The sequence below is a fragment of the Chlorocebus sabaeus genome, chromosome 20 (genome assembly GCF_047675955.1).
Source record: "Chlorocebus sabaeus isolate Y175 chromosome 20, mChlSab1.0.hap1, whole genome shotgun sequence".
NCBI classification, from domain to species: Eukaryota; Metazoa; Chordata; class Mammalia; order Primates; family Cercopithecidae; genus Chlorocebus; species Chlorocebus sabaeus.
In genome coordinates, this window is record NC_132923.1 from 96,454,567 (window position 1) to 96,482,092 (window position 27,526).

At 49.9% G+C, this 27,526-nt stretch overlaps 1 protein-coding gene across 2 annotated transcripts in view; it reads left to right on the forward strand.

Annotated features, from left to right (window-relative positions):
* RIMS3 (regulating synaptic membrane exocytosis 3) overlaps positions 1–23,248 on the forward strand; it is a 46,967-nt gene extending 23,719 nt beyond the window's left edge. The window contains exons 3-8 of one of the 2 annotated variants that reach the window (XM_007979250.3): positions 774–1,021; positions 6,661–6,799; positions 10,674–10,786; positions 14,766–14,867; positions 15,189–15,328; positions 17,167–23,248. In XM_007979250.3, the coding sequence (XP_007977441.1) occupies positions 805–1,021; positions 6,661–6,799; positions 10,674–10,786; positions 14,766–14,867; positions 15,189–15,328; positions 17,167–17,379 (924 nt within the window). In that variant the 5' untranslated portion in view covers positions 774–804 and the 3' untranslated portion in view covers positions 17,380–23,248. Of the gene's footprint in view, positions 1–773; positions 1,022–6,657; positions 6,800–10,673; positions 10,787–14,765; positions 14,868–15,188; positions 15,329–17,166 lie in introns of both variants that reach the window. The other variant, XM_007979249.3, reaches the window with a different exon arrangement.
* Positions 23,249–27,526: the final 4,278 nt, after the last annotated feature.

The following is a 27,526-nucleotide window of genomic DNA, read 5'->3' on the forward strand; positions in this document are numbered from 1 at the left end:
TGATCTGCCCACCTCAGCCTCCCAAAGTGCTGGAATTGCAGGCGTGAGCCACCGTGCCCAGCCATGATATAATGTTAAATGAAAAAAATACTAGTATATAAAATGATATTTGCAGTATGAGTTCAATTATTTTTAAAAATGCATGGAAGGGTGGCTGGAAGGGAATAGACTAAAATTCCTCTCAAGTAGAGTGATTTTCTTGCTGCTTTGGGCTTTTCTGCAGTATCCCTTTCACACAGAAGGACCCCACCAGAGTCTGCACAGACTGGAGCCAGTTCTGTTCTCCCTGTTATTATTTGCTATGAAAATAATAACCACTAATACTTACTGAATATTTCCTCTAAGCCTGATGGGCACTTCACATGCATTATTTAATTTAATCCTTAGAACAATCCTATGAGCTAAGTGCTTTTATTTCACATCTTGCTGAGGTGTTCACTGAAACCTCAGGATGTTTGTTTGGTCACAAGTTCACACAGCTAGTGTGTAGAGGCCTTTGGAATTCAAGCCCGGGCCATGTGACTCCACAGCCTCAATCCTCTCCATTAAACTAGGTCACCTGCGAGGTTCTTCATAGCCATGTGCCAATAGGAATAGTCCCTTTTATTGAGCCAGAACCTGTGCATGCCCTTGACATTTGTTTGTGCATTTAAACCTTACAGCCTCAGAGAGGTCAAGTGACTAGCCCAAGGTCATGCAGCTAGGAAGTGGTGGGACTGCAGTAGATTCATCCAGGTCTGACATGGGATCCTTTGTTTCCTGCCCACCTCCAGAGCTGCCTGAGGCCCTGCCGCCCCAGGGACCATGTTTAACGGGGAGCCAGGTCCTGCCTCGTCTGGGGCCTCCAGGAACGTGGTGCGGAGCTCCAGCATTAGCGGTGAAATCTGCGGATCCCAGCAAGCTGGGGGTGGGGCTGGGACCAGCACTGCCAAGAAGCGGAGGAGCAGCCTGGGTGCCAAGATGGTGGCCATCGTGGGCCTGACTCAGTGGAGCAAGAGCACACTCCAGCTTCCGCAGCCTGGTGAGGGGACCTGGGACATCGCGGGGTGGGGGTAGGGGACACTTTGCAAAGACAGACTACCCAGGGACTGCCCTGATGGGTCTGCACTCGCATGCCCATAAACACTTATACGGTGGCCCTTCCCATACAACAGGTGCTGTTCTAGGTCCAGTAGGTGTATGGACTGATTAAATCTCCATGGAGCTCTATGAGGCAGGTACCAAAGAACAGAAAAGGGAGGTCAGATGTTTCAAACTACACAACTAGTAGGTGGTGGAGCCTGGATTCAAACTCTGGCAGTTGGGCTTCCTAGCTGATGCTCTTAACCTTTACACTCTACTGTCTCCACACACACACTTAGACATTAACCAGTAGTTACTTGTTAAACAGGCTTATGTTCCTGGCACTGTGTAAGTGACACCACAATTTTACAGACATACACATCCACAAGATTTAGTCTCAGGTGCCGGTGCAGGGCTCACACCTATAATCCCAGCACTTTGGAGGGAGAAGCGGGAGGGCCACTTGAGCCCAGGAGTTTGAGACCAGCCTGGGGAACATAGTGAGACCCCCTGGTTTAAAAAACAAAAAAGATTCAGTCTCACCTGTAATCTCCCAGTCTCCTAAATACAAATAACTACACAAATGCACTTCTGTAGTCCCATGTATATGTTACGAAGCACAAGGGAGACACACACAAAGATGTGTGACTTGTACAGTTACATAAATAGAGCACTCAGTGGCTCTGGTAAGCTGCCCATATTTCCAGGGAGGCACAATAGAGAAATTCACACTGTGCATAGTCACAGATAAAACCAGTCATGCAAACCACACAGACATGGCCCTCTGATTACATGCACAGACCCACATCACAGAAACATGTCCCATGTGTGCAGGTGTACATCACAAAGCCACATTCACACACACTATAATAGCTCCATCCTCATCAATGCAGTATCCTTTTTCAGACACCTCGCTGCAGAATCTCAGTTATGTTCAGCCTGGTGGGTGACCACCTTGTGACATACATAGACCCCACAACACAGAGGAGCCAGCCCTCCCCACCAAGACCTCCTCACTTTGTGGCATCAGCCCAGACACCAGCTGGTTTTGTTTTAAAATCTCTTCCTGCTTATTTTGTTCAGAGTAACAACTTCCCCAGAAACCTTCAAATAGGCAGCTGGATGGGATGGTGAGGGGGCGGGGGCTCCGGAGGATCCGGGGAGAATGCTCATCAAGGCTCCCAGTTGGGGCTGGGGGTGGGGGACTTTTCCAGGCCTTAAAATAGATTTTTACAAAGCCCTCGACAGGAGCACGTGGGCTGGTCTTTTCCAGCAATCAAGCTGTGATGTGGTTTCTGGCTGGGGAAAGCTATTATAGATGGGGAAGGGGCTTGAGGTTATCAGAGTCCTAGAGTGGGCGTGGCCTCTGTGAATATGCAGTTTAGGCCTGGTACTAGAGAGTCAGGAAGATGGGGACGTGGGGATCTAGAAGTTGGGCTGGGACAAGGAGGGGGCTGAGGTAGGACCAAGGAGTGAGATTAAGATTAGGAGGTCATGGAGGTGTTGGACCCCAGGATTCTGGCTCCAGGGGACCAAGCCCAGGAATCCAGCTGATTCAGTTTCAGACCCAAAGGCTTCTTCATGCCCAAAGTGATTTGGAGGGACAGTCTTCCAAGGCCAGGATAGGGACCTGAGTCACTGGGATAAACTTCTAGTGGTCTGCCTTGACTTTACAGGCTGCAGGCAGGGATTGGAGCAGATACCAGGAAGACCTTTCATCTCGAGAAGAGATGAATGATGTTGGGGCTTCTGAATTCCTTGTCTCCTTGGTATGCAAGGGCATGGCTGAAGGACTGGAGCTAGGGGAACTGCCCAGATGCCCTTCTAACTGAAGGTGTCTGTGAATCAGCTAATTGCTGAAAGTCAGAGTGGGGAGGGTCCCTTGAGATCATCTAGTACACTGTACTTAAGTTATTGATGAGGCATCCAGAGCCTGGGGAGAAAGCATGTCCCTGGAGAACAACCTCAAGTTCAGATCCACCCCCTGTCATTTACTAGCCGGGTGACTAAGGCAAGTTACTTCACCTCTCTGAGCCTGCTGCCTTGTTCCTAGAATGAGGGCAGTGATACATGCCTTGCAGAGTTGTCCAGGGGATTAAATGAGATAGGGTGTGCAAAGGCACCCAGCTTCATGCCTGGTACATAGGGTAGGCACTCAGCGAAGTGTTGATGCTATTATTATTACCTGCCATTGTACCATAAGGCCAAAAGAGAAGTGAGTTCTCAGCCTCTATACCTCTGCTCCTTCCCTGTAGCATACTCCTCTCCATCTAGAATTCCTTCTCCATTTTTTGCCCCCATGCCTTGAGGATGCCAGTATCCCAGCTCGGACCCTCCTCATGGGTGGGAGCATCTGGTGCCAGAGGAATATATGAGGCAGACTCATGGGCATTGGCTCTGGAAACTGTTCTGGGAAAGACCCTAGAAGGGTGCCCCCACTCCCAACAGATGGGATAGTTCCATTCCCTGCAGGGCTGGGCTGTGTGAAGTTGGGAGGAATTCCCCTCCTGGACTCGGTCTTCTGGGCTCAGGTCTGCCCTTCCCAGGGCCTCCTTCCTCCTAGTGTGTCCGTACTCTGCATTGGCTAGAGCCCTGCCCATCCTTCTTTGTTTCAAAGCCCCTGCCCTAGTACAGGACCCATAATATCTAGCCTGGACGATTGCACCACCCTCCTCTCTAGTTCTCCTGCCTCCTGCCTGCCTTCTTCCAGTTTATTCCTCATGTTGCCCTAGAGTGGACTTACAAAAACTCACTTTAGAGGGCGAGTCCTGGCTCTGTAACTCACCATAGGACCTCTGGAAATTTACTTTTCCACTGGGCCTCAGTTTCCTCTTCTGTAAAATGGAGCTAAAATGCTCTCTCCCAGTTTCTTTTTGGATCTAACATTCACTAAGTCGTGGGAGCAGTGAGGAGGGTGGGGTCAGAGCTTTGGGTCCAGGACACAGGTGGATTCTGGTCTGGCAATTGGCTGGGTCTACACAGGACCATCCTGGGCTGTCCTAGCCCCTGCCCAAACAGAGCTAGTATTTTCAGTACCAGGGACAGCGGCTTTCCACTTCTGGACCCCGGGATCTGGGTCAGGGTAGAGAGAGGGCTCAGGACCATTCCAGAAGATGCCATAGGGAGTGGTGGTACAGGGTGTGAGTGCCCCTCCTTTGTTTGTGATGGGACAGATGGGATGGTTCCTGGAGTCTTTTGGTCTCTGGGGCCCATAGAATTATTTCAGGCAACTTGGCCTGTTTCTCTAGAGAGAGAGAGATTATATAAAGTTATTCCATAAATCAGCAGGGGTTGAGACTAAACATGTATGAAGCCAGTGGAGGGATCGTATGGACATGTATGAAGCCAGTGGAGGGATCGTCTCTGAGATTGCAAGAGCTTTCTCCTCCCTCTAAAGTCATGGAACTTCATCTCTGCTGAATCACCTCTCAACTAGATGGGGGATTGGGAGGGGAGTGAAAAGAGCATGACAGCAGACTGGGAGTCTGTGGGCCTGATCTAGGTCCCAGCTCTCTCGGCACCTGGACCTCAAGCTTCCCATCTGTGAAATTTGGGAGAGGGGTAGCCAACGTATCTCTAAGATTTCAGGATTCTGTGACTCCCCGACTCAGGGTCTCACATTGGGTTAGACAAGTCTTATCTAAGAAGGCAAATTTGCTCCCAAATGGGTCTAAGTTTCCCTAAACTCTGAAAGAGGAGGGTTGGGGTCATGAGGAGGTGAGCCTCAGGCTGTGTGTTATGGGGTAGAAATATGAAGGCGAGGGAGCCCCCACAGACCCATCTGTCTTCTAATTGGGTTAGAGATGATGTAGAGTTAGGGGCCATGGACAGGGGGAGGCCCCACACACCAGCATTATTACCCAGGCCTGTGTGTGTGAGGTGGGTCAGACACCATTTGTGGGTTTTCATCAACATGTGTGATGAATGGGAGGGTTCAACTTCAAGTGTTACATGCAAAGATCATGTATCCATGACTTGACCGAAGGCGACAGAATACATCATGTGTACGTGTGACCAAGACCTGGTAGAACCATTTGTGACTGTGTGACTGTGATATAAATATGCATGTACCCTTGTGTATGAGATTACTGTGTTTATATATGTGATTGCTGCTGCTCGTGCATGTCTGCCTATGCCTCTCTTTGTGAAAAAAATATGTATGAGCTAATGTGACTCTGTGTGTGTGTGTATGAGAGAGACAGACAGACATATTGATGGTGTCAGGGATTCCAGTATCCCAGAAGCTGGGATGATTTCAGAGAAGACATTCTTCCTCACCCTGCACCCTGTTCTCAGCCTGTTCCACCACCCACCCTCCCATCCACTAGTGATCCTAGACCTCTCAGCTTGCCCTCCTCCAGTAGGGACTTTCTGAAAGACAAGCAGACGAAGCAGGAGGAATAACGTCTTCCTTTTCCCAGGCTGGGGTCTTGAACATCCCCTCCCCAGCCCACCACTGGGTGTGGTGGGAGAGAATTGCCAAGGTAACCAGCTCCCTGCTCCCCACTGCTTTCAGGGGCTGTGCTGCCTGTCCTGCCCTGGCCTCCCCCTCCCTGTAGGCAACTCCACTCTTAATTCGCTTGGCCTCTAACCAGTGACAGCAAATGGTTCCTTTGGTGCAGTTCCTATCTGAGGGCCAGTTCCCTCCCCATCAAGCTGCTCCAGCTGCCAAGCTTCAGCGGGGGAAGTCCCTGCAAACCTTCAGCCCGTCTCCCCCATCCACCCCCCCCAGGAGAAGAGGTGTCTAGAGGGACCACACTGCAATGCTGAGGAGGTTGCCATGGAAACCCAGGCAGGATGGTGTGCTGCTAGGAGAGGGAAAGTGTCCCATGCTCCCTGCAAGGCGGAGAGGGAGGCTAGGATATGGGGGTCGAGAGCCTCTGAACAGGAGGCACAGAGACAGAGGGGTAAGCTCTCACAGGCCAGCTTCGGGCTTCTTCTGCAGACCTTTTCTCAAAGCCAAAGGCAATTTGGGTCAACCCAGCAGTCCCTCTCTGTCTTGTTTCCCTAATGGCCTCTCCAGCTCTCCACACATGTCCTCTCCACGTTCAGGCCCACCTAGAGAAGGCAGGTTTGTTTGAGAGTGGTCAGGCTTCCCATGGGGACTTTCCTATAGAGCCACCAGAGGTATGAGAGGTGAGTTGTGAGGTCCGGGTGTGATAGGGTCTGAGGGTGCCTGAAAGAGGGAAAGTCAGTCTGAGAATCCCAGAGAAGATGAACTTTCCAGAAGAGAGTGGGAGGAGACACACTTAACCTTTGGGGCAAGGGCTGAAATTGAGCGGGAAGGTGGGCGTCAGGGGAGCCTCATGAGGGTGAGGCGCAGGCCCGGCTGCAGATCTGTGGCTCTGCCTGGTGGCGCCATCATGACTCTGCCTGCAGCCATCTTTCTAGTCTGCTTTGTCAGTGTCAGTGCCCTGAGCAGGGCCAGCTCTGAGGTCAGCTCAGCCATGCCCCTGCCTCCAGTCAGAGCCCTGCTCATCCTCCCCATCAACCCCCCCATGCCAAGAGAGTGACTTTGGCAGGACTCTTAGAGAAGCCCCATTCATAATCTGACCTTGTTCCCTCTCTGTGCTTGGGGTGGGGGGGTGGTCACAGAAGGGGCCACCAAGAAGCTGCGCAGCAACATCCGCCGGAGCACGGAGACGGGCATTGCGGTGGAGATGCGGAGCCGGGTCACGCGCCAGGGCAGCCGGGAGTCCACCGACGGAAGCACCAACAGCAACAGCTCCGACGGCACGTGCGTGCAGCCCCACGCTGTGGTCCCCTCCCTCCTCCTCGGTCCTCCAGTCACAGAGCCACTGGGCAGGGTGGGAAAGCCTCCCTGTTTTGTTTCCAACTAAAATGTCTGGGTCCTCTGTGTCTCTGCCTTCCTTCATACCTCTCCCCTCAACACTCTGCCTGGACCCCAGGTCTTCCATCGCTCCCATTGGAATATCCAGATATCCAGGAGCTATCAGTTCCTTCTGTATGTTTCAGGAAGAGACCCTTACCTCCCATCTCCCACCACCCACACACTGCCCTGCTCCAGAAGAAAGAGTGGAAGGGAAAATGTGGCCCTAAAATCCTTTTAAATCTAAAACCATTGTTGTGACCCAGATGAGTGGCGTTCTCTCAAGGAGGCTTGCTTAGAGCTGAGGGAAGGAGATTGGACTAGATCAGTGTTTTTCAAACCATGGATGGTGACTCATAGACAGGAAATAAAATAGGTTTAGTGGGTCAAAACCAGCATTAGAAAAAGAAACAGGCATATCTTATGAAGTAAGGATAAATTGCCTTGCGAATTTTTGTTTCCATTTTTTATGTATAGACGCACACAGATCTGTCCTGGGTCATGATGTTAAATCTCCTTTCTTACATGTAGGTTGCATTAAAACATTTGAAAGTCACTGGGTTAGATATTCCCACAGATCTCTTCTACGTCTATGAAATTATAGTTGTATGCTAAGATTTTCTGCTTCTGCTTCAAGGCCCAGTGACTTCTAGGCTCAGGACTCTGTGGCTCCATTGTTTGAGATTCAGTGATTGGTGCCTCACTGCTGCACCTACTTCCATGAATGCGAGTACTCTCAAGCATTTATTACATCTTCCCATGTGCAGAGCATGCCTGGGCATCTCAGGTCATTCTTACACTGGGATCTGCCGGCTATGATTAGACCAGGAACAGTGATCTCTCTTTTTTTTTTTTTTTTCTTTAGAGCCAGGGTCTCACTCTGTTGCCCAGGCTGGAGTGCAGTGGCGCGATCCTGGCTCACTGCAAGCTCCGCCTCCCAGATTCACACCATTCTCCTGCCTCAGCCTCCCGAATAGCTGGGACTACGGGCACCTGCCACCACGCCCGGCTAATTTCTTTTTTTTTTTTTTTTTTTTTTTCCGAGACGGAGGCTCGCTCTGTCACCCAGGCTGGAGTGCAGTGGCGCGATCTCACTCACTGCAACCTCCACCTCCCGAGTTCACGCCATTCTTCTGCCTCAGCCTCCTGAGTAGCTGGGACTACAGGCGCCTGCCATCATGCCTGGCTAATTTTTTGTATTTTTAGTGGAGACGGGGTTTCACCGTGTTAACCAGGATGGTCTTGATCTCCTGACCTCGTGATCCGCCCACCTCAGCCTCCCAAAGTGCTGGGATTACAGGCGTGAGCCACTGTGCCCAGCCTTTTTTTTTTTTTTTTTGAGACAGGGTTTCACTCCCACAGTGTAGGCAGGCTGGACTGCAACAATGGCGCGATCTCCACTCACTGCACCCTCCGCCTCCCAAGCTCAAGTGATTCTCCTGCATCAGCCTCAGGAGTAGCTGGGACTACAGGTGCACACCAATGCACCCCACTAATTTTTGTAGAGATGGAATTTCGCCGTGCTGCCCAGGCTGGTCCTGAACTCCTGAGCTCAAGCGATCCACCCGCCTCAGCCTCCCAAAGTGCTGGGATTACAGGCGTGAGCCACCGCGCCTGGCCTTGTTTTTCGTTTCTTGTTTCTTGAGACGGAGTTTTGCTCTTGTTGCCCATGCTGGAGTGTAGTGGCACAATCTCGGCTCACCGCAACCTCTGCCTCCCAGGTTCAAGTGATTCTCCTGCCTCAGCCTCCTGAGTAGCTGCGATTACAGGCATGCGCCACCACACCCAGCTAATTTTGGATTTTTAGTAGAGAGGTGGTTTCTCCATGTTGGTCAGGCTGGTCTCAAACTCCCGACCTCAGTTGATTCGCCCGCCTCGGCCTCCCAAAGTGCTGGGATTACAGGCGTGAGCCACTGCACCCAGCCTAACAGTGATCATTTAACACTTACAGCAACCCTGAGGGTTGTGGGTACTACCATTATCTCCATTTTACAAGTGGAGAAACAGGGAGAGGAAGAGGGTGAGGCACCTTACCCAAGGTCACAGCTATTAAGTGGTGATGGAGTCAGAATTGGAATTAAGGCCATTTGATTCCATGACCTGTGTTCACAATCTCCACGCTATATCCAGCTCCTAAAATTATGTGACCTTGAGAGTCTAAGTTTCTTTATTTAACCTTCTCAGATATCATTGTCCTAAGAATGTGATATTAGGCTGTTGTTGACCATGGCCAATAAAAGTGGGGCCTTGAAGCCCCTCCCCATGGGGTGAGGTTGGGCCTAGTCAGGGAGAAACACAGGCTGTCTCTGATAAGCATACACAGCCTACTTTTTCCTCCCTGCCTGCCACTAGACAAGGGAGACTCAAGGCCAAACTATCTAGTAGGAGATTCTTCCTTGGATAGCTTTTTATCTCTGCAGCCAGCAGCCTGGGCCTTTCTAGGAGATGTTAGACCTTTGTTCTATCATAGCCCCTGAGGGCTGGCAGGGCCAACCCTCCCTCATCTGTCCTTTCTCAGCTGGCCACACCCAGAACATCTAGACTGCAGCACAAGAGAAAAGTAGCACGTTTCCCTTGATGATAACAACAGCAGCAACCAGAACTATCATTTAGTGTTTTCTGTTTGTCTGGAACTTTCCATCTGCCCTAATCCTCAACATATAAAATCCTCAACATAAAAAAAAAAAAAAAAAGACGATGAGTTGGGCATCGTCTCTGTTTTGCAGGCAAGGCAATCTTACCTTTTGGAGCCTCTGTTTTCTCATCTGTAAGACTGGATAATAGCTCCTACCACACAGAGTGGTTATAAGGATTAAATGATATAACACCTGTGGAACTTTTAATGCACCACTGGCACCTGGCCAGCTACCAATCACTGTCAGCTTTTCTTGTTACTGTTTCTAGACACCACCCCCCCCACAGTCGTGGAACAATCACCATCCACCATCCTTGCCATTCACCTCAACCCTGTAATTGTGTTATTTTGGTCTTAGCTGCTATTCTGGGCACCACCTCATGTTTGACATGGATTTCAAACTTACGGTCAACTCAGACCTCAGTTCTTTTTTTTTTTTTTTTTTTTGTTTTTTGAGATGGAGTCTCGCTCTGTCACCCAGGCTGGAGTGCAGTGGCTGGATCTCAGCTCACTGCAAGCTCCGCATCCCGGGTTCATGCCATTCTCCTGCCTCAGCCTTCCGAGTAGCTGGGACCACAGGCGGCCGCCACCACGCCTGGCTAGTTTTTTTTTTTTTTTTTTTGTAGTTTTAGTAGAGACGGGGTTTCACTGTGTTCGCCAGGATAGTCTCGATCTCCTGACCTCGTGATCCACCCGTCTCGGCCTCCCAAAATGCTGGGATTACAGGCTTGAGCCACCGCGCCCGGCTAGACCTCAGTTCTTATAACTTGTTCTGGGCATTGAAATTTCTGAACTTTGTCTCTGGTTCTTAGCATTGTCATGCCCTGGTGAGGACACAGGTATCCAGCAAGCCCTGCCTTGTAAGGGTCACTTCAGAAGTCCCTGGAGCTTAAGGATTAAATAGCATCATCCTGTTATTGTTATTAGTTTATTTTCTCAAGTGACATCAAAATATTTTTCTTTAGTATGCAGAAATAAACAGTTGTTCATTTCCCAGAGTAGTGCAATCATACTGTGTAGAGGAGAAACTGAGGCACAGAGGGACATGCCCAGGGCCTCAGGGGCAGAGCATGGCAGCCTGCCAGCTCTACTTTCATCCTCAGGTTGCCCTGACACCCTCATGCATCCTTCTGCCTCCTCCTGCAGGTTCATCTTCCCCACCACCCGTCTGGGGGCTGAAAGCCAGTTCAGCGATTTCCTGGATGGGCTGGGACCAGCTCAGATTGTGGGGCGACAGACACTGGCAACACCACCCATGGGTGAGTCTTATTGAGGGCAGGTTGAGTGGGGGTAATGGTGACCATGCAACAGGAAGGGTGAGCTCAGTGGGGGCCCTTCATTGGCCATTGTAGAGTTTATTCTATCACCAATTCTGTGATCTTAAGCAAGTCACTTCCCTTCTTTGAGCCTCAGTCCCCTCATCTTTAAAATGGGAATGATAATACCCACTTGAGTCCTATGATCTAACAATACTTTACTGAGCTCCTGTTAGATGCTTTGCATGAGGTATTTCAATTTACTGCTTAGGAACTGTGGCTTATTTGACTTATACCCAACAGCGCCTGGCACCTAGAGGCCCTTTAGTCATTTTCTTATCACTCTTCCTTGCAGCTAGGAAGTATAGTTGGCCCTCTGTATCCATGGGTTCTGTGTTTGTGGATTCAACCAACCTTGGATAGAAAATATTTAGGGAAAAAAATTCCACAAAGTTGCAAAACGCAAAACTTGATTTGCTGTGTGCCAAGTACTACCCTGAATCCATGCAAATGAAGTGATATGTAGGCTTTGTGTTAGGTATTATAAGTACAGTCATTTTCAGTGTGTGAATATCACAGAGCGTACTTACACAAACCTAGATGGTGTGTGTGTGTGTATATATATATATTTTAATTTATATGTATTTTTTCACATGGAAAACCATATATCCTAGCACCATTACTGAATATCAATCATTTCCCCTATTTGATCTGCAATGCCAATATCAAGTACCATATATCAGGTTTCTATATATGCTCCATTATAATCTTATGGGCCCACTGTCATGTATATGATGCATTGTCGACTGAAATGTCATTATGCGGCACACCAGTGTAATCTAGAGATGATTGAAAGTATACAGAAGAAGCTGGTTGCAGTGGCCTGTGCCTGTATTCCCAGCTACTCAGGAGGCTAAGGCTGGAGGATTGCTTGAGCCCAGGAGTTTGAGACCAGCCTAGGCAATATAGTGAGACCCTGTCTCAAAAACTAAATAAAATAAAGCATATGAGAGGATGTGCATAGATTATATGCAAACACTATGCTATTTTTATTATTTTATTTTATTTTTGAGATGAAGTCTCATTCTGTTGCCCAGGCTGGAGTGCACTGGCGTGATCTTGGCTCACCATAACCTAACCTCCACCTCCCAGGTTCAAGTGATTCTCCTGCCTCCTGAGTAGCTGAGATTACAGGCATGTGCCACCATCCCCAGCTAATTTTTGTATTTGTAGTAGAGACGGGGTTTCACTGTATTGGCCAGGCTAGTCTCGAACTCCTGACTTCACGTGACGCATCCACCTCGGCCTCCCAAAGTACCAGGATTACAGGCATGAGCCACAGTGCCTGGCTGCCATTTTATTATTTATTTATTTATTTTGAGATGGAGTCTCGCTCTGTCACCAGGCTGGAGTGCAGTGGCACGATCTTGGCTCACTGCAACCTCCACCTCCCAGGTTCAAGCAATTCTCCTGCCTCAGCCTCCCAAGTAGCTGGGACTACAGGCGCACACTGCCATGCTTGGCTAAATTTTTTTCTTTGTATTTTAGTAGATATGGGGTTTCACCGTGTTGCCCAGGCTGGTCTTGAACTCCTGAGCTCAGGCAATCCACCTGCCTTGGCCTCCTAGCTGCCATTTTATATTAGACACTGGAGCATCCAAGGATTTTGATATCCCTGGGTGGGAGCAGGGTAGGGTTCTGGAACCAATCCCCCATGGATACTGAGGGATGATGGTACTTCCTGAAGCCTATGCTTGGTCCTGTTAGCTTCAGTCTGGCCTATTTCATGAGCTCTCAGACAGAGCCTCCCTGCCTCCTCCCTCCCTTAGGTGTTGGCTGTGTTGGCTTCCAGCAGCTCCTCCCCGGGATAACTCCTCCACAGGTGCCTCCTCGCCTCCACCCCTTTCCCCTCAGTCTGACCTGAGCAGCGCCTGACTCACACGTCCCCACTCAGCCCCCATCAGGACAGTGCTGAGCCTTTGACCCTCCCAGCAAATGAGGAAGCCGAGTGCAGTGTCCTGCTGTGAGTCATGCAGTGGAGCTGGAGTTCCATTCCAGGCCAGGACTCCTTCCACTGCAATGCCCTCAAAAGCTCCTGCCCAGGAGCTCCTGCCTGATGGAACAGGAGTTGATAGGGACCCTCAGACGGCGAGGGTCAGCCGAAAGCAATGGCTGGGAATTAGCCAAATCCAATTCAAGGGCTGGAACCTTGTTTTCAGTCTCTTAAGGGTCTGGGGAGCCTGCTTTTCCCAGCCCTAGACCCAGCCACAGGCTGGGCAGCAGTGAGAGGAGGCAGCTACTTCCACAAGGCTAATGTGCCATGGCAGCCAGGACCATTTGTGTGTGGTACCCCTTGGTATCAGACCAGGGAAGGACAGATTTGCCTTATTCACCTCGTTAGTGATGTTATGGTGAGACCTGGAGATTAATTCCCAAGGCCTTCCCTTCTCCCTTCCCCACAAGGAGGTTAGGAATAGCTGGATGGAGGTGGATGAATTCCAGGATGTCTCTTGAAATTAGTAAACCCACCAGGCGCGGTGGCTCACCCCTGTAATCCCAGCACTTTGGGAGGCTGAGGCGGGCGGATCACAAGGTCAGGAAATCGAGACCATCCTGGCTAACACAGTGAAACCCCATCTCTACTAAAAATACAAAAAATTAGCCGGACGCGGTGGCGGGTGCCTGTGGTCCCAGCTACTTGGGAAGCTGAGGCAGGAGAATGGCGCGGGCCCGGGAGGTGGAGGTTGCAGTGAGGTGAGATCGCGCCACTGCACTCCAGCCTGGGTGACAGAGCAAGACTCTGTCTCAAAAAAAAAAAAAAAAAAAAAAATTAGTAAACCCCCGTCTTCCCTAGTATACAAATACAAAAATTGCATGATGGCTCAGAGAATCTAAAAATGGGTGACTGAATTCAAAGTCTGGCCCATTTGATTCTTCTGGACCAGGCTTATGATTCTGCACCCCTGTAAAGGACTTCACTTTGTTCTGAGTGACTGACTACTACATAATTCCAAATTCTGCCAACCAATGTTGAACAAAGCTAAGAGTTCCTAGAAATCAGGTAACTGACATAACTCCACACACAGACCTTGCCCCAGCTGGATAATCCATTCTATGGGAGTACAGTGAAGATTTCTCAGCTGTCCACACCCAGAAAGTCTGCTGGCCTTCCCTGCCTCCACTGGTAATGCACTAGCAGACCCTTGTTGCCAGATAGTGCCTCGTGTGTTCTTTCTTTTCTTTCTTTTCTTTCTTTTCTTTCTTTCTTTTCTTTTTTTTTGAGACAGAGTCTCCCTCTGTTGCCTAGGCCAGAGTGCTGTAGTGTGATCTTGGCCCACTACAGCCTCCGCCTCCTGGGTTCAAGTGATTCTCCTGCCTCAGCTTCCCAAGTAGCTGGGACTACAGGTGCACACCACCCTGCCTGGCTAATTTTTTGTACTTTTAGTAGAGATAGGTTTCACCATGTTAGCCAGGATGGTCTCGATCTTCTGACCTCGTGATCCGCCTGCCTCATCCTCCCAGAGTGCTGGGATTACAAGTGTGAGCCACCGCACCCGGCCTCAAATGGATGTTCTTTCAACACAGATGTATGGGGATGTGAAGAACAGCCACTGAGCCCACAGCCTCCCCTGTCTTCCTGACACAGGAAGCTCTGTCCCCAAGTTTGCTATTCTGCTCAGTAAAACAGGAGCCTCCCAGTTAGCCAGACACAGACGGGGGTTTGGCAGCCATCTGTTGTTACCCAGTTATGGCCCTGACAGTCATGCCCCCACCCCACCCCACCCTAAGGGACCTATCAAAGGGGCCCTCAGCTGCTTTAAAGTGGTCTCCCGAGAGCAGTTCTGAACCATGTGGTTGGTGCCATCTTGTTCTCTTTCTAGTGACCATGTAGCCTCCTCCACAGGCTGACATTCAGCACAGCAGCTGGCTGGCCTGCCCCTTGGTCTAGCCCTGCCTGGACTCACCCTCTTCTTCCTTTCAGGAGACGTGCACATTGCCATCATGGACCGCAGTGGCCAGCTGGAGGTGGAAGTGATTGAAGCTCGGGGCCTGACCCCCAAACCAGGCTCCAAATCCCTCCCAGGTGAGGGATTTTGGAAATGGGGTCCTGACAGGGAGGGGCATAGAGCCGAGCTCTGGGTCTAGCAGGTCCTCAGCTCCCTCTGCCCTAAATCGGGATTCTTGACAGTAGAGTCACAGCTTGCCTGGAAGGCCAGTGACTAGGGTGGGGAGTAAGGGAGGATAGAGGAACCAGTACTTGAGTCACCTCTTCTGCCTGCTGTTCATTGGCTGGCTCATTCCATGCATCCTGCTCACCTCCAGGATCACCTGGCAGTTACGGGATGGGCAGGCCATAGCTGTCTGTTCTGGACCCCTCCCTGTCATACATTCTCTCCTCCCTTAGCCACCTATATCAAGGTTTACCTGCTGGAGAATGGGGCCTGCTTGGCCAAGAAGAAGACAAAGATGACCAAGAAGACCTGTGATCCCCTGTACCAGCAGGCTCTGCTCTTTGACGAGGGACCCCAGGGCAAGGTGCTGCAGGTGGGTGTCACAGGGCGAGTAGGGCAGGAGGGTGGACTCACAGACTGGAAGTTGTAATTTAAAGTTTTTCATTTATGATTCATCCTGTGCCAGGTGCTGTGGTAGGTGCATTAATTTGCATTATTCATTTACTTTCACAACCCTGTGAGGTATTCTTGTCCCCAGCTGATTCATAAGGAAACCAAGGTTTTGGGGGTAACCAAATTGCTCCCTAGGTTGCACAGCTGGTAGGTAGAACCAGGACACATGTGACCACTGCCTCCTCCTTCCCCTAGCGCTAATGTTCATTGCACATCAGGTCTGTGCCAAGCCTCGTGTTAGGTGCTTTCCAAGCACGACCTCACTTCATCCTGCAGATGATCCGGTGGAGTAGGTGTGATTCTCTCCACTTTACGGAAACAGAGTCTCTTACAGATGAAGTCACTTGCTTGGGGTGAGCCTAGGCCAGGTGACACTCATCCCAAATACTTGAAAGCAACAAAGGCCTTCTGCACACTTGGTATTGTTAGCCCTTCTCAACAGTCCTGGGAGGGAGGGATCTTCATGCTCATTTCATAGATGAACCTGAGGTCATGTGGGGATAAAGCACAGTGGGGGATCAGTCTCTGGGCTCAGTCCTAAGTTCAGATTCCAGCTCAGCACTCATTAGCCATGGGTAGATGTTGTGACGATTAAACAGAGGAGTGCATGTAGGGAGCCTTACATAGTGCCTGCCACATAAACAGCTACTCTCTAAGTATTAACGGTCATGGTGGCGGCTGCTGATCTTGCCTGAGGCCATGAAGGCGACAGAGAGGAGGCTAGAGTCAGGGACTGTCTGGGCCATTCAACTTCTCATCTAGGGCCTTTCCTCTGGGCTGAGATGGTTCTGTGACAAGGGGCCTTGGAATTGTAAATTTTAACTGCAGAGCCAGACACGGTGGCTCACATCTATAATCCTAGAGACTTGGAAGGCTGAGGCAGGAGGATCATTTGAGCCCAAGAGTTTGAGACCAGCCTGGCAACATAGCCAGATCCCATCTCTAAAAAATGAAAAAAAAAAAAATTAGCTGGTCATGGTGGCCTGTGCCAGTAATCCCAGCTACTCAAGGTGCTGAGGCAGGAGGATTGCTTGAGCCCAGGAGGTCAAGGCTGCAGTGAGCTATGATTATGCCACTGTACTCCAGCCTGGGTGACAGAGCGAGACCCTGTCTCTTAAAAATTAAAAATAAAAAAGAACTGCAGAACCCTAGGCTTTGGGGAACGGGAAGAATAATCTTTGGTGTCTGCTTAGAAAAGGATTCACCAGTGAAAACATAAGTTTGAAAATCACTGAGCGAATCCATTCCTCTCTCCCAGTGGTGTGGCTGGAAACACAGGTCCAGTGAGGGCATGGAGCTTACACAAGTCCCATGGCAAGCCAGCAGCACAGCTAGAGCTATGGCCAGGTCCTGAGCTCTCAGTCTGCCCCTTCCTGGGGAAGGCTGTTACCTGAAATGCTGGGAGGCTCTGGAGTCACACGCCGGGGTCCTAATCCAAGCTCTGCCACAAGTTACTCTGCAACTTTAGGTTAGCTAATTAACCTTTCTGAGCTACACTTTCCTCCGTGGAAATAATGATACAGAGCACCTCTACCTACGTGGCTTGTTATAACAATTGGAAGAAAGAATCTACGTAAAATCCACAGGATCGTCTCTAACACACCTCAAGTGCTCAGTAAATTATTGTGTGAAATCAGTCTGAGTTCTGGCTCCCTCTGTTCCATCTGTCCCCTGCTGAAACTTGCAGGTTCCTGGGCCTGCTGCACAGTCCCGCAGTCAGGGAGGTGGCTCACTCCCTCCCTCTCTTCTTCCTGGCAGGTGATTGTCTGGGGAGACTATGGCCGCATGGACCACAAGTGCTTCATGGGCATGGCCCAGATCATGCTGGACGAGCTGGACCTGAGCGCCGCGGTCACCGGCTGGTACAAACTCTTCCCCACCTCCTCAGTGGCAGACTCCACACTCGGATCCCTCACGAGGCGCCTGTCCCAGTCTTCCCTGGAGAGTGCCACCAGCCCCTCATGCTCTTAAGGATGTCAGGAAGAGGCCAGGATGGTGGTGTGGGGAGGGGTGCCTGCTGGCCCCATGTCCTCCCCTGTACATAGTCTTCGTGTCTTTCTGGACCCCTTGTCCTGCTGCATGCCTGTTGGCTACTGGGCTCATCCCAGCTGGCAGTGGAGACTGTAGTGTGTGCGTGTGTGCGTGTGTTCATGTGTGTGTGTGTACGTGACCACGTTCTATCTGTTCATTTGTCTGGGTATAGTCACTCCTGGTGACGACTTGGGCTGATATGTCTCCACGTCTCTTTGTATCTTGTTGAAAAGAAACCCAAAGGAGTGTTGTGTGGACACGACTCACCCTGAGGAGTCTCCAGTGGTGGAAGTGGGGCACGCGGCCACTGGTCGGTGCTGCCTGGTCCTGGGCCCAGGGCAGAGCCTGTGTGTTCTCCACCTGTGCCTGCTCCTGGTGGTCTCTGCTTTGTTTTCTGTCTTGTCTTTTGTTCCACTCTTGACTCTCCTGGCTCTGCCGCTGTTTTCTGAGGAATGTAGCATCCGCTGCAGCTGGCCACACGGAAGGCCCTCTGGGAACCCCACCCCACCAGAGCCGCTCCGGCAGCTCTTCCTGCCACTGAATGCGTTCTGCAGCATGTAGCATGCCCACCTAGCTCCCTGGCCAGGGCCCTGGGGAGGTAGAGGGTCCCGGGGGAGGGGGGGGGCAGCGGGCTGAGGGCTTAGAAATGACTTTCTCTGTGCGGTTGGAACCGCCTCCTTCCTCCAGTGAAGCACGAGGTCTTGGTTCCAGGGTTCCTGGCCAGGTGGCCCCTTAGCATTCGTTCTTCATCTCCTGTCTCTTCAAGCCTCCCCACTCCGCCATGCCGAAGGAGCTCTGCCGGTGGGCCTGGGCAGGCAGCTGCAAGAGGGCATGTTATCTGCTAAAGCAGACAGTCCTCCTGAGGCCCTGAGGGTGGTCCTGACCCCCTTGGGGCTCATTCCTGTTGGGCATGACTCGGTAAGGAGGTGCTGTGGGTAGGGCTGTTTGCTGGAATAAGGAAGGCTGAAGCTGACTTATTCTCTGCCACTGCTGAGGATCCCGTCTGGCATTTGGGGATTTGCTGCATGAAGTTGTTCATTTGGGGCTCCAGTTTTTGTGCATTTCCAGACCAGGGTCCCTGTCTGGGAGCTCAGACTCAGCTGGGCTCCAGCAGCCTGGCTCCGGACTCTCGTCTGCCACCATCACCAGCTCTGTCTAAGCAATACTTCCCCCTCCCCCGGGCCTCCCTGCTGTCCTGTGCCCCACTGCTGCCCTCTGCAGAGCCATCTGCTCCAGGCACTCACCTGCCTCTGCTTGCTTTCTCACCCATGTCTGGTTGGAGCTTCTCACAGCCACTCAAACCCTAACTTGATTTGACAACTGGGCCCTATTGGTGGGGACCATTGCCTGGACTGGACCCTGTGAAATCTGTCCCGTGGGAATCCTGAAGTCTGACTCAGGAATGCCCAGACCTGTCCCTGTCCCTCCTCCGCTCTAGGGTGAAAGGCAAGAGGTTGCTCAGGAGATGGACAGAGCAGCCCTTGGGTTTGTATCCGGTAGGGAAGAAAGCAGCAGGACAGTGGAGGTGTGGGAAGGCGCTCTTTCCACCTCTCCCCAGGCATTATCCCCAGGTGCTGAAATTGCTGTGGCCCCAGCACCTGAGGCAGGGATGCGCTACCTGGGGTAGCAGTAGAAAGGTCTTGGGGCCTGAATGACTTGGGGCCTCCATTCATAACCAAAGTCGGAGGGGCATGGAGGCAGTGGCGGCTTGTGGATAGGCCATCTCAGCCCAAAGGGCCTCTTTAGCTGGCATGGTTCCATGTTGGGTTGAAGCTAGAATCCTGTAACTCCTCCCAAGATAGATAGGGGAAGAAGCCAGAACCCCACCTGGCCTGCCCACAGGACAAGAAGTGGGTAAGGGTAGGAAGGAAATGAACAGAGTTAGCTCCCAGGCTCCTGTCTCTGCCTGAGCCTCTATTCTTATAGTATCAGAGAAGGGGGCCATTGGGTGCATACAGATGGGGAGGAGGCCACTGGGCTGAGTTTTCTCTTTAGGCAGAAATGCTCTCCCCAGGCCCATTGCGTTCGTCAAGTTCTTAGAAATGGACAAAGGGCTCTGTCTTCCTCCATCCTAGTGGAGGATCAAGAAGGAAAGTCCCTTGCAAAAGGGTATTTTAATCACCTGTTTATGATTTATTCACCTCTACAGCAGTCACTGTCAGAGTGGTGTGAAAATACTCTGCACCTTTGGGATGATAGGGTTGTTAGTGACCCACAGGACAGTAGAGACGTTTGCTGATGTAGCACTGAGTGGTGATACCCAGACCAGCAGTCACCCCAGGAAGTGGGGGCTACCCATACCCTCATTCCTCTGGTGGGGAGCTGCCTGCAGAGAGGCCTGCCACTGGGGGGTTCCCGGCCGTGGTGCCCCTTGCCTCTGGGGAAGGGTTAGCGCAGGGGAGGTTCTAGCTGGAGGAGGGGCCTGATGTGCTGGTAACTTGGGCTGACCTACCTACAATCCCCGGCTGCCAAAACTGCCCAGCAGTTGGGCCACTCTGCTCTTCCACCTCTCTAAAAGAAGGTAATTTCCTCCCCAAATCGACCTTGGGGAATTATTCTTTTAACCCTTTGCACCAAATAAGTTCCTCATCCCCACCTGGATTTTACCCCATGAGGGTAAAGTTGTGCGAGGCTGACATGTCTGTGTGATGCAGGGTGGCTGGACTTAAGGGTCTGTTTCTCAGCATCCTGGATGCAGGGGCTTGTCTGAAAAGCCACTCTGGAGCTAGCCTGTCCCAGAAGAGGTGGATGTGCAGGTGTAACTCCTGGTATTTGCTGGGGTGGGGGAGCATCTGCTGTTTGAGGAGGGATGGTGGGGAAGGAAGGAACATGATCCCTCCAGAAGTCTCCCACCTTGGGGCCAAGTCACTGCCAGGTTCAGTGTCCTGGCTCCAAATGCCCCCTCACCCAGATGAAACCCTGCAGTGGTTACAGGAATGGAGCTCTCTGTCATTCCACTCCTCTGGTCAGGCGAGGTTCACCGTGCATATGGCAGAGACAGGAGTGGCCCTGCAGTATGTTGGGTTGTGGGCAGGGACAGTGATGGATGACTCAGAGCGTCTGTCTTTGTATTTCTGCTCTGTTCATTCTGTCCTACTTTCTTCATAGACTCCTTTTCCCTGCAATGGGTCTTTGGTATGAAAAAGGCTCCAGTAAATGGAGCCAAGTCTTGGTTTGACAAGGGTAACTTGATCCTTCAGGGAAGAACCATCTCCAAAATCACTCCCCATCTGGTTTCTTCTACCACCCAATTCTACTAGGAAAGGAGCACTTAGGAGGCTCTTGGGATGCAGCAAGTCCTAGGCAATGCCAGCGTTTCATGGGGGCTGAGGCAGAACCCAGGAGCTCCAAGAAAGACCGCCCATAGAGCTCATTCCCCGTGGAATCACTGCCGGTTAGAACACTGAGGTCAAGCCAGTCCTCCCATGGTCATGCCACCCACCAGGGAAGCATCTCTGATCTCTTCTTTACTGCCAGCCTTGAGGAGAGCAGAGCCTCCATTTTTAAAGACAATAAAGACCTCCAAGGGTACTTCTTTGGAAATGAAATGTAGCACAATCTTAGCCTATGTTACCAGGAGCCCTGACATGCAACCAGGGTCCCTCTTCCATGCCCTGCTGCCCAGGAGACGCTGAGCTCCTCTTCCCCTGGGGTTCCAGCCCTCCTGATACCTCATATTCCCCATCTTCCTCAGCCCAGAAAGCAGTGGGGCTTTAGTGATGCTCCTCTTTTGTGTCTCTCTGGTTGCCTCTAGCACTGTGCAAACTCTGCAAGAAAGTGCTGCCTTTGCTTGATGTTGTAGATGAGTTGCCCTCCACCTGGCTGGAGAGATGGCATATCATTCAGGGCCAGAAGGTTGTCCAGCAGTGTTTCTGCAGTGGCTGCAGGGAGATGGAAAAGAAGAGGCCTGCTTCCCTGCCTCCTCCTACCTTTCTCTTCCACTCCTCAGAGTTTTCTTCTCCAGTATCCTGACACGTAAAGAGATTCTTTAAAATGCTGCTTCTTCTACCGGACTGTCTTTCACTGAGTGGTCAGGGAGGAGATGAAAATGTGGACACATCCCCCCGCCTTCTCCCTCAACCTTTTCACTCACGTCAGAAGAGGTTGGGGCAAAACAAAACAAGCATGATTGAAGAGCAGGGGAAGCCCACACAATCAGGTGAGGCCTGATGGGGGCTGGACTGGCCTGGTCTGGCTGGGAAAGGGTTCTTTTAAAAGTGTGCCTGAGCATCTCAGAGCAATGTCAGTGATGCCAAAGAGAGCAACTTGGCCTCCTTGGGCACCAACTCTGCCGGCTGAGTTGCACAAACGTGGCTCAGATGTTGGCATGTCCGACGGTGGGACCTTGTTCTCTGATAAAGGGCTTAATCTTTCCATGTAGCAAAGCAACTCTCCCTCCCTCCCCTCCCCCCGAACCCTGAGCTTGGGCTTGTGTGGGCCCAGCATGGCTGTGCCTGTGAGGGAAGCCACATCAGTGAGAGAAAGTTGCATTCTCTCAGGGGTCTAGACTGGCTTGGGGCAGGTGCTTGTTGAAAAGCATGAGTGTTTCTGCTTTGGGAAACCCTTCCAGGGCTCTGGCTGGAAACTTGGCCAGTAAGGACAGGGCCTTGGACCTCCCAAGGAGTTCACAATGATGCCAGGAAGGGTCCCTGAGCCTGGGTTCCAGTCAGCTTGGCTAACAGAATGGGGCCTGGGAATTCCAGGGGCAACTGAGCATCCACCCCATTAGCCAGTGATCTGGACGGGGACAGCTGGCTACAGGGAATCAAAGGCTGTTCTGTACAGTTTTGCCAGAAACTGTGACCTTGGGCAAGGCTCCTCACTTTTCTGGGCCTCAGCTTCCTCATCTGCAAAATGGGAGCATTAGCTCATCTCCCCATGGTTCCCTCCCGGTTTTAATTAAAAGTCTCTGATCCGGAGCACATGAGGGTTGCGAGCCTGGTGCACCTGGTTCCTGTCTCCGTGGGCTGGTTTCCTCCAGCCCCTGATGCCCAGGCTGGGCGCAGGCCCTCATCTGGTCCACGCCTAGATGCTGCCTCAGACAAGAACTCTGGGAATCCTAACAGACTCTGCTTTCCTCTCTTCGTGGTTTGTCCTCCCTCTTTTATTCTCGTGTGATGATGAGACATAATGAAGGGTCATCTACAATGGACAATTTTCAAGGTGCTGATGTGATGTCACAACCTCAGCTACATCCTGAGTAGGTCAGTGTCCCCACCAGCAGATGAGGCTGGGTCTTTCCTCATTTCTGCTTCTGGGATGACATCAGCAGGAGAGTTGAAGATCTGAGAATTCTAAAGGAAATGTTCTCTGATGGGAGGAGAGAGGGAACTTATTTCCCTTCAAAGTAGTTTGCTTCTTAAGACCACTCCTTCCTCCAGACCACTCCTTCCAGAATGTCTTTAACCAGACATCATCTCAGAAGGCAGGGCGGCTGCTTCCTTAGGAAGAGTGGGCCTGATAGCTCAACCAACTCCTTTAGCATATAAACTCACAGAAGGCGAGAACCCCTTTTTTTAGACTTTCCAAATGCATCCTGCAAAGAGAGAGATAGCTGATAGGGACTGACAAGCACACTGTTTGGATAAGAAGCAATTAGCCTTTTATATCTGTGCTCTATACATTTTCTATGTGCAGCATCTTTCCTAACTTGTTGTGGTTCCCGGGTGGCAGGTGCACAGCTGGGAGGGACTGCCGGCTGTTTCGTACAACGTTCTTGCCAATTCCCTTGAGGAGAAAATTCTTCACATGGCTTCTGCATGTACAGTATTTGGGCAGCAAAACATGATTAAAGTCAGTTTGAAAATGGTTTCATGTGTTGCTTTCTATAGATGGTTCTTCATTCTAGGAGGAAGAAAACAGGGTTCCAGGTGGCTAAAAAGAGGAGGAGGAGGATGCCTTGGTGGAGAGGCAGGGGAGAGCAGTACATTTCAAAAAAAAGCATGAAACATATGGTCTGGGCCTCTGACTCCTGTTTGGGAACTCTATGGTCACAGCAATGTTCCTGAGCCATGAACTCTGACGGGTCCAGGCAGCTTCCTGGCTCTGTCTCCCAGGTCCCCTGCTTCCAGGCCCTCAAAGCCTTCTATTTCCACAGACTCCACAAGGGATATCCAACAACAGAGGAAGGTAAGATTCAGCTAAGGCCACAGCTGTTGACCCACTGTTCCTTTCTTTCTGAGCTTTTGGATACAGCATCTCTGCTCAGGCATTTGACTGGTTTATTGCAGCCACACCTGATACCAGCAGTTAACCTCTATGTGCTGCATCCTCCATCAGTCACTGATGCCTGGAGCGCCCATTGTCTTCCCTGTCTCATGGTGGAGCAGAACAGTATGTTAATATTTAGTCATTTCTGGGCAGATCCATTGTCCTCCTAGGGCTGGGTTTGGGGGGTACAGAAGATGGATAAAATAAGTATAGCATCGTCATGGCATGTGCTTGCTGGCACAAGGCTGGCACCCTCCTCCCAAGAGCCCACCAGGGAACCTCCACTGCATTGGCTCTGGCCCTTGGCCTTGCAGGTCCCATGAGCGCCATCTTTTTTGAAGGCAGGATCATAAGATCAATATGTGAGCTCTGGGGCCCCCCAGGATTCTGTCTTTTCCCTCTTTCCCACTGCTGCTCTCTCCCTGAGACATGGCTTATACTCTCATGAGTTTAAGAACTTCTATGCTTCTATCCAGAAATTCCTTCCAATAACAACTGCACCGTCCCCCATCCAGCCCCTAAAAAACAAAAAACAGACAACAAAAACTGAGATCCAAAGAAATTCTAAAGGCTGTTCTTCAGATAGAACAAACATATCTAAGAACAATGACTAGAACACAATCAATCCTACATGTTTGCTATTAAGGGAAATGATCCTGGATGGAAAGGCTGAAATGCAAGAAGGAAAAGTGAACAAGGTAATAGGTTTTAAAATATTAGTAAAATATAGGCCAGGTACTGTGGCTTATGTCTGTAATCCCAGCACTTTGGGAGGCAGAGGCAAGATGATCACTTGCGGCCAGTTGTTCAAAACTGGCCAGGGCAACATAGTGAGAACTCATCTCTACCAAAAATTTAAAAATTGGCCAGACATGGTGGCACATGCCAATAGTCTTAGCTACTTGGGAGGCTGAGGCAGGAGGATTGCTTGGAGCCCAGGAGTTCAGTGGTTCAGTGAGTTATGATTGTGCCACTGCACTCCAGCCTGAGTGACAGAGCAAGTCATTTGTTGTCTCTTTAAAAAATTTAGTAAAGCATCCTGCCTCACAATGACTTTCCTGTTGTCTTTCATGTGTCATTCCAACTTTTCTAGTCCATACCACAGTGCCTTGCAAAAACACATGAATAAAGCAATCACATCTAATTGTTAAGCTACCAAAAAAAAAAACCCAGTATCAATTATTAGAACTAATAAAAGCATTCAGCAAGGTTGCTGGATACAAGATAACCTTACAAAAATCAATTGCATTTTTCTATAGCAACCAAAACCAATGAAAAATAAGTATGAGTTATCCACAATAGCAATAAAAGTCATTAAACATCTAGGGATTATTTAAGAATATGTAATGCCTCTATGGAGATAACTTTCAAATTCTAATAAAAGAGTTAGATAATCTGGGCCAGGCGTGGTGGCTCACGCCTATAATCCCAACACTTTGGGAGGCTGAGGCAGGTGGATCATGAGGTCAGGAGTTCAAGACCAGCCTGGCGAAGATGGTGAAACCCTGTCTCTACTAAAAATACAAAAATTAGCCAGGCATGGTGGCAGGCGCCTGTAATCCCAGCTACTCGGGAGGCTGAGGCAGAGAACTGCTTGCACCTGGGAGGCAGAGGTTGCAGTGAGCCAAGATTGTGCCACTACACTCTGACAGAGTGAGACTCTGTCTCAAAAAAAAAAAAGATAACCTGAATAAATGGAATTCCCTGTTCTTTGATGAGATAGTTTAAAGATGGTAGCTCTCCACAAATCCATAAATTCTATATATATGCATTTATTATTATTATTATTATTTAAGAGACAGGGTCTCACTATGTCACCCAAGATGGAGTACAGAGGCACAGTCATTGCTCACAGCAGCTTTAAACTCCTGGGCTCAAGTGATCCTCCCACCTCAGCCTTTCCAGTAGCTGGGATTACAGGCATGAGCCACTGCACCCAGCTCATCTGATGTGATCTGAATAAAAATTTCAATTGGTTTTTTGTTTGTTTGTTTGTTTTGAGATGGAGTCTCACTCTGTCGCCCAGGCTGGAGTGCAGTTGCGTGACCTCAGCTTACTGCAGCCTCCACCTCCCAGGTTCAAGCGATTCTTCTGCCTCAGCCTCCTGAGTAGCTGGTACTACAGGTGCACGCCACCATGCTCGGCTAATTTTTGTATTTTTAGTAGACATGGGATTTCACCATATTGGCCAGGCTGGTCTTGAACTCCTGACCTCAGGTGATCCACCCACTTCAGCCTCCCAAACTGCTGAGATTACAGGCGTGAGCCACTGCACCCGGCCTTCAGTTGGTATTTTAAGAGGTAAACTTCCTCTACAATTTATGTGCAGTAATGCAAGTCCGTGAATGGTTAGATTAACTTCTGTATAAAAAAGGATGCCCAAAGATTGAAACATGAATATCTGGAAAATTAATATATGACAAAGAGAGCACCTTAAAACAACAGGGGGAAATGGATTGTATAAATCTGTTAGGAAAATTTGGCTGGGCACAGTGGCTGACACCTGTAATCCCAGCACTTTGGGAGGCTGAGGCAAAAAGATCCTTTGAGACCAGTAGTTCCAAATTAGTTTGGGCAACATAGCAAGATCCCGTAACTACAACTGGAAAAAAATTGCGTCACTATCTGGACAAAGAAAGATTCAAAATTGAAAGGTAAAATGTAAAGTTAATTTTAAAAAGTAAGATAAGTAATTCTGTGAATTAAGGGTAAGGAAGAACTTTTAGTATTGCTAATTAATATGCAAATTAAGGCAACAATGAGATCAGTTTATACCTACAAGAGACCAGCAAAAATGAGAAAGCTGGGTAATACCAAATGATAGCAAGGACATGAAGATACAGGAATTTCAGATTCTATTGTTGGAATGTAGGCTGGTGCAGCCATTTTGGGGAACAATCTGACACTACCTGGTCCAATTATTATGCAGACCTTATGACCAGTACATTTGTATACAGATTCATTAAAGGGATACATATAAGAATTTGCACTGAAGCATCATCTGTGGCGGCGGTGGTATGGTAGGCAGAATAATGGCCCTGTGAAGATATATTATAATCCTCAAATCTGTGATGATGTTAATTGACATGGCAAAAGGGACTTTGCAGATATGAGTATTTTGAGGACTTGGAGATAGGGAGATTATCCTGGATTATCTGGGATGATTATGTGGGCCCAGTCTAATCACATAGGTCCTTACCAGTGGGAAGTCTGGGCCAGGCACAGTCACTCATACCTGTAATCCCAATACTTTGGGAGGCCAAGGTGGGAGGATCGCTTGAGGCCAAGAGTTTGAGACCAGCCTGAGCAACATAACAAGACCTATCTTTAAAAAAATTTAAAAATTAGCTTGGTGTGCTGGCAAGCGCCTATAATCCCAGCTACTCAGGAGGCTGAGGTGGGCCTCTGGAGCCCAGGAGTTTGAGGCTCCAGTGAGCTATGATGGCGCCACCGCACTACCGCCTGGGTGACAGAGTGAGACTCTGCCTCAAAAAAAAAATTTTTTTTTAAAAAAGAAAATCTTTCTTGTCTGTAATCAGAGGGAGTCAGACCATTCTGATTCCACAATGGTCAGAGAGATGTGGTGTTAGGGGTTTTGAAGATTGATGAAGGGGAGAATGAGTCAAAGAATGTGAGCAGTCTCCAGACGCTAAAGTCAAATAAATGAATTCCCCCTCCCCTCATTGCCTCCGTAAATAACTCTTCATCTCAATCATAAATATGCTAAAATTAAAAATGGGCAAAGGATCTGAATTGACATTTTTCCAAAGAAGATATACATATGGCTAATAAGTACAAGAAAAGATATTCATTGTTGCACTTGAAATGCAAATCAAAGCCATAGTGAGTTATTACCTCACATCCAGTAGGGCGGCTA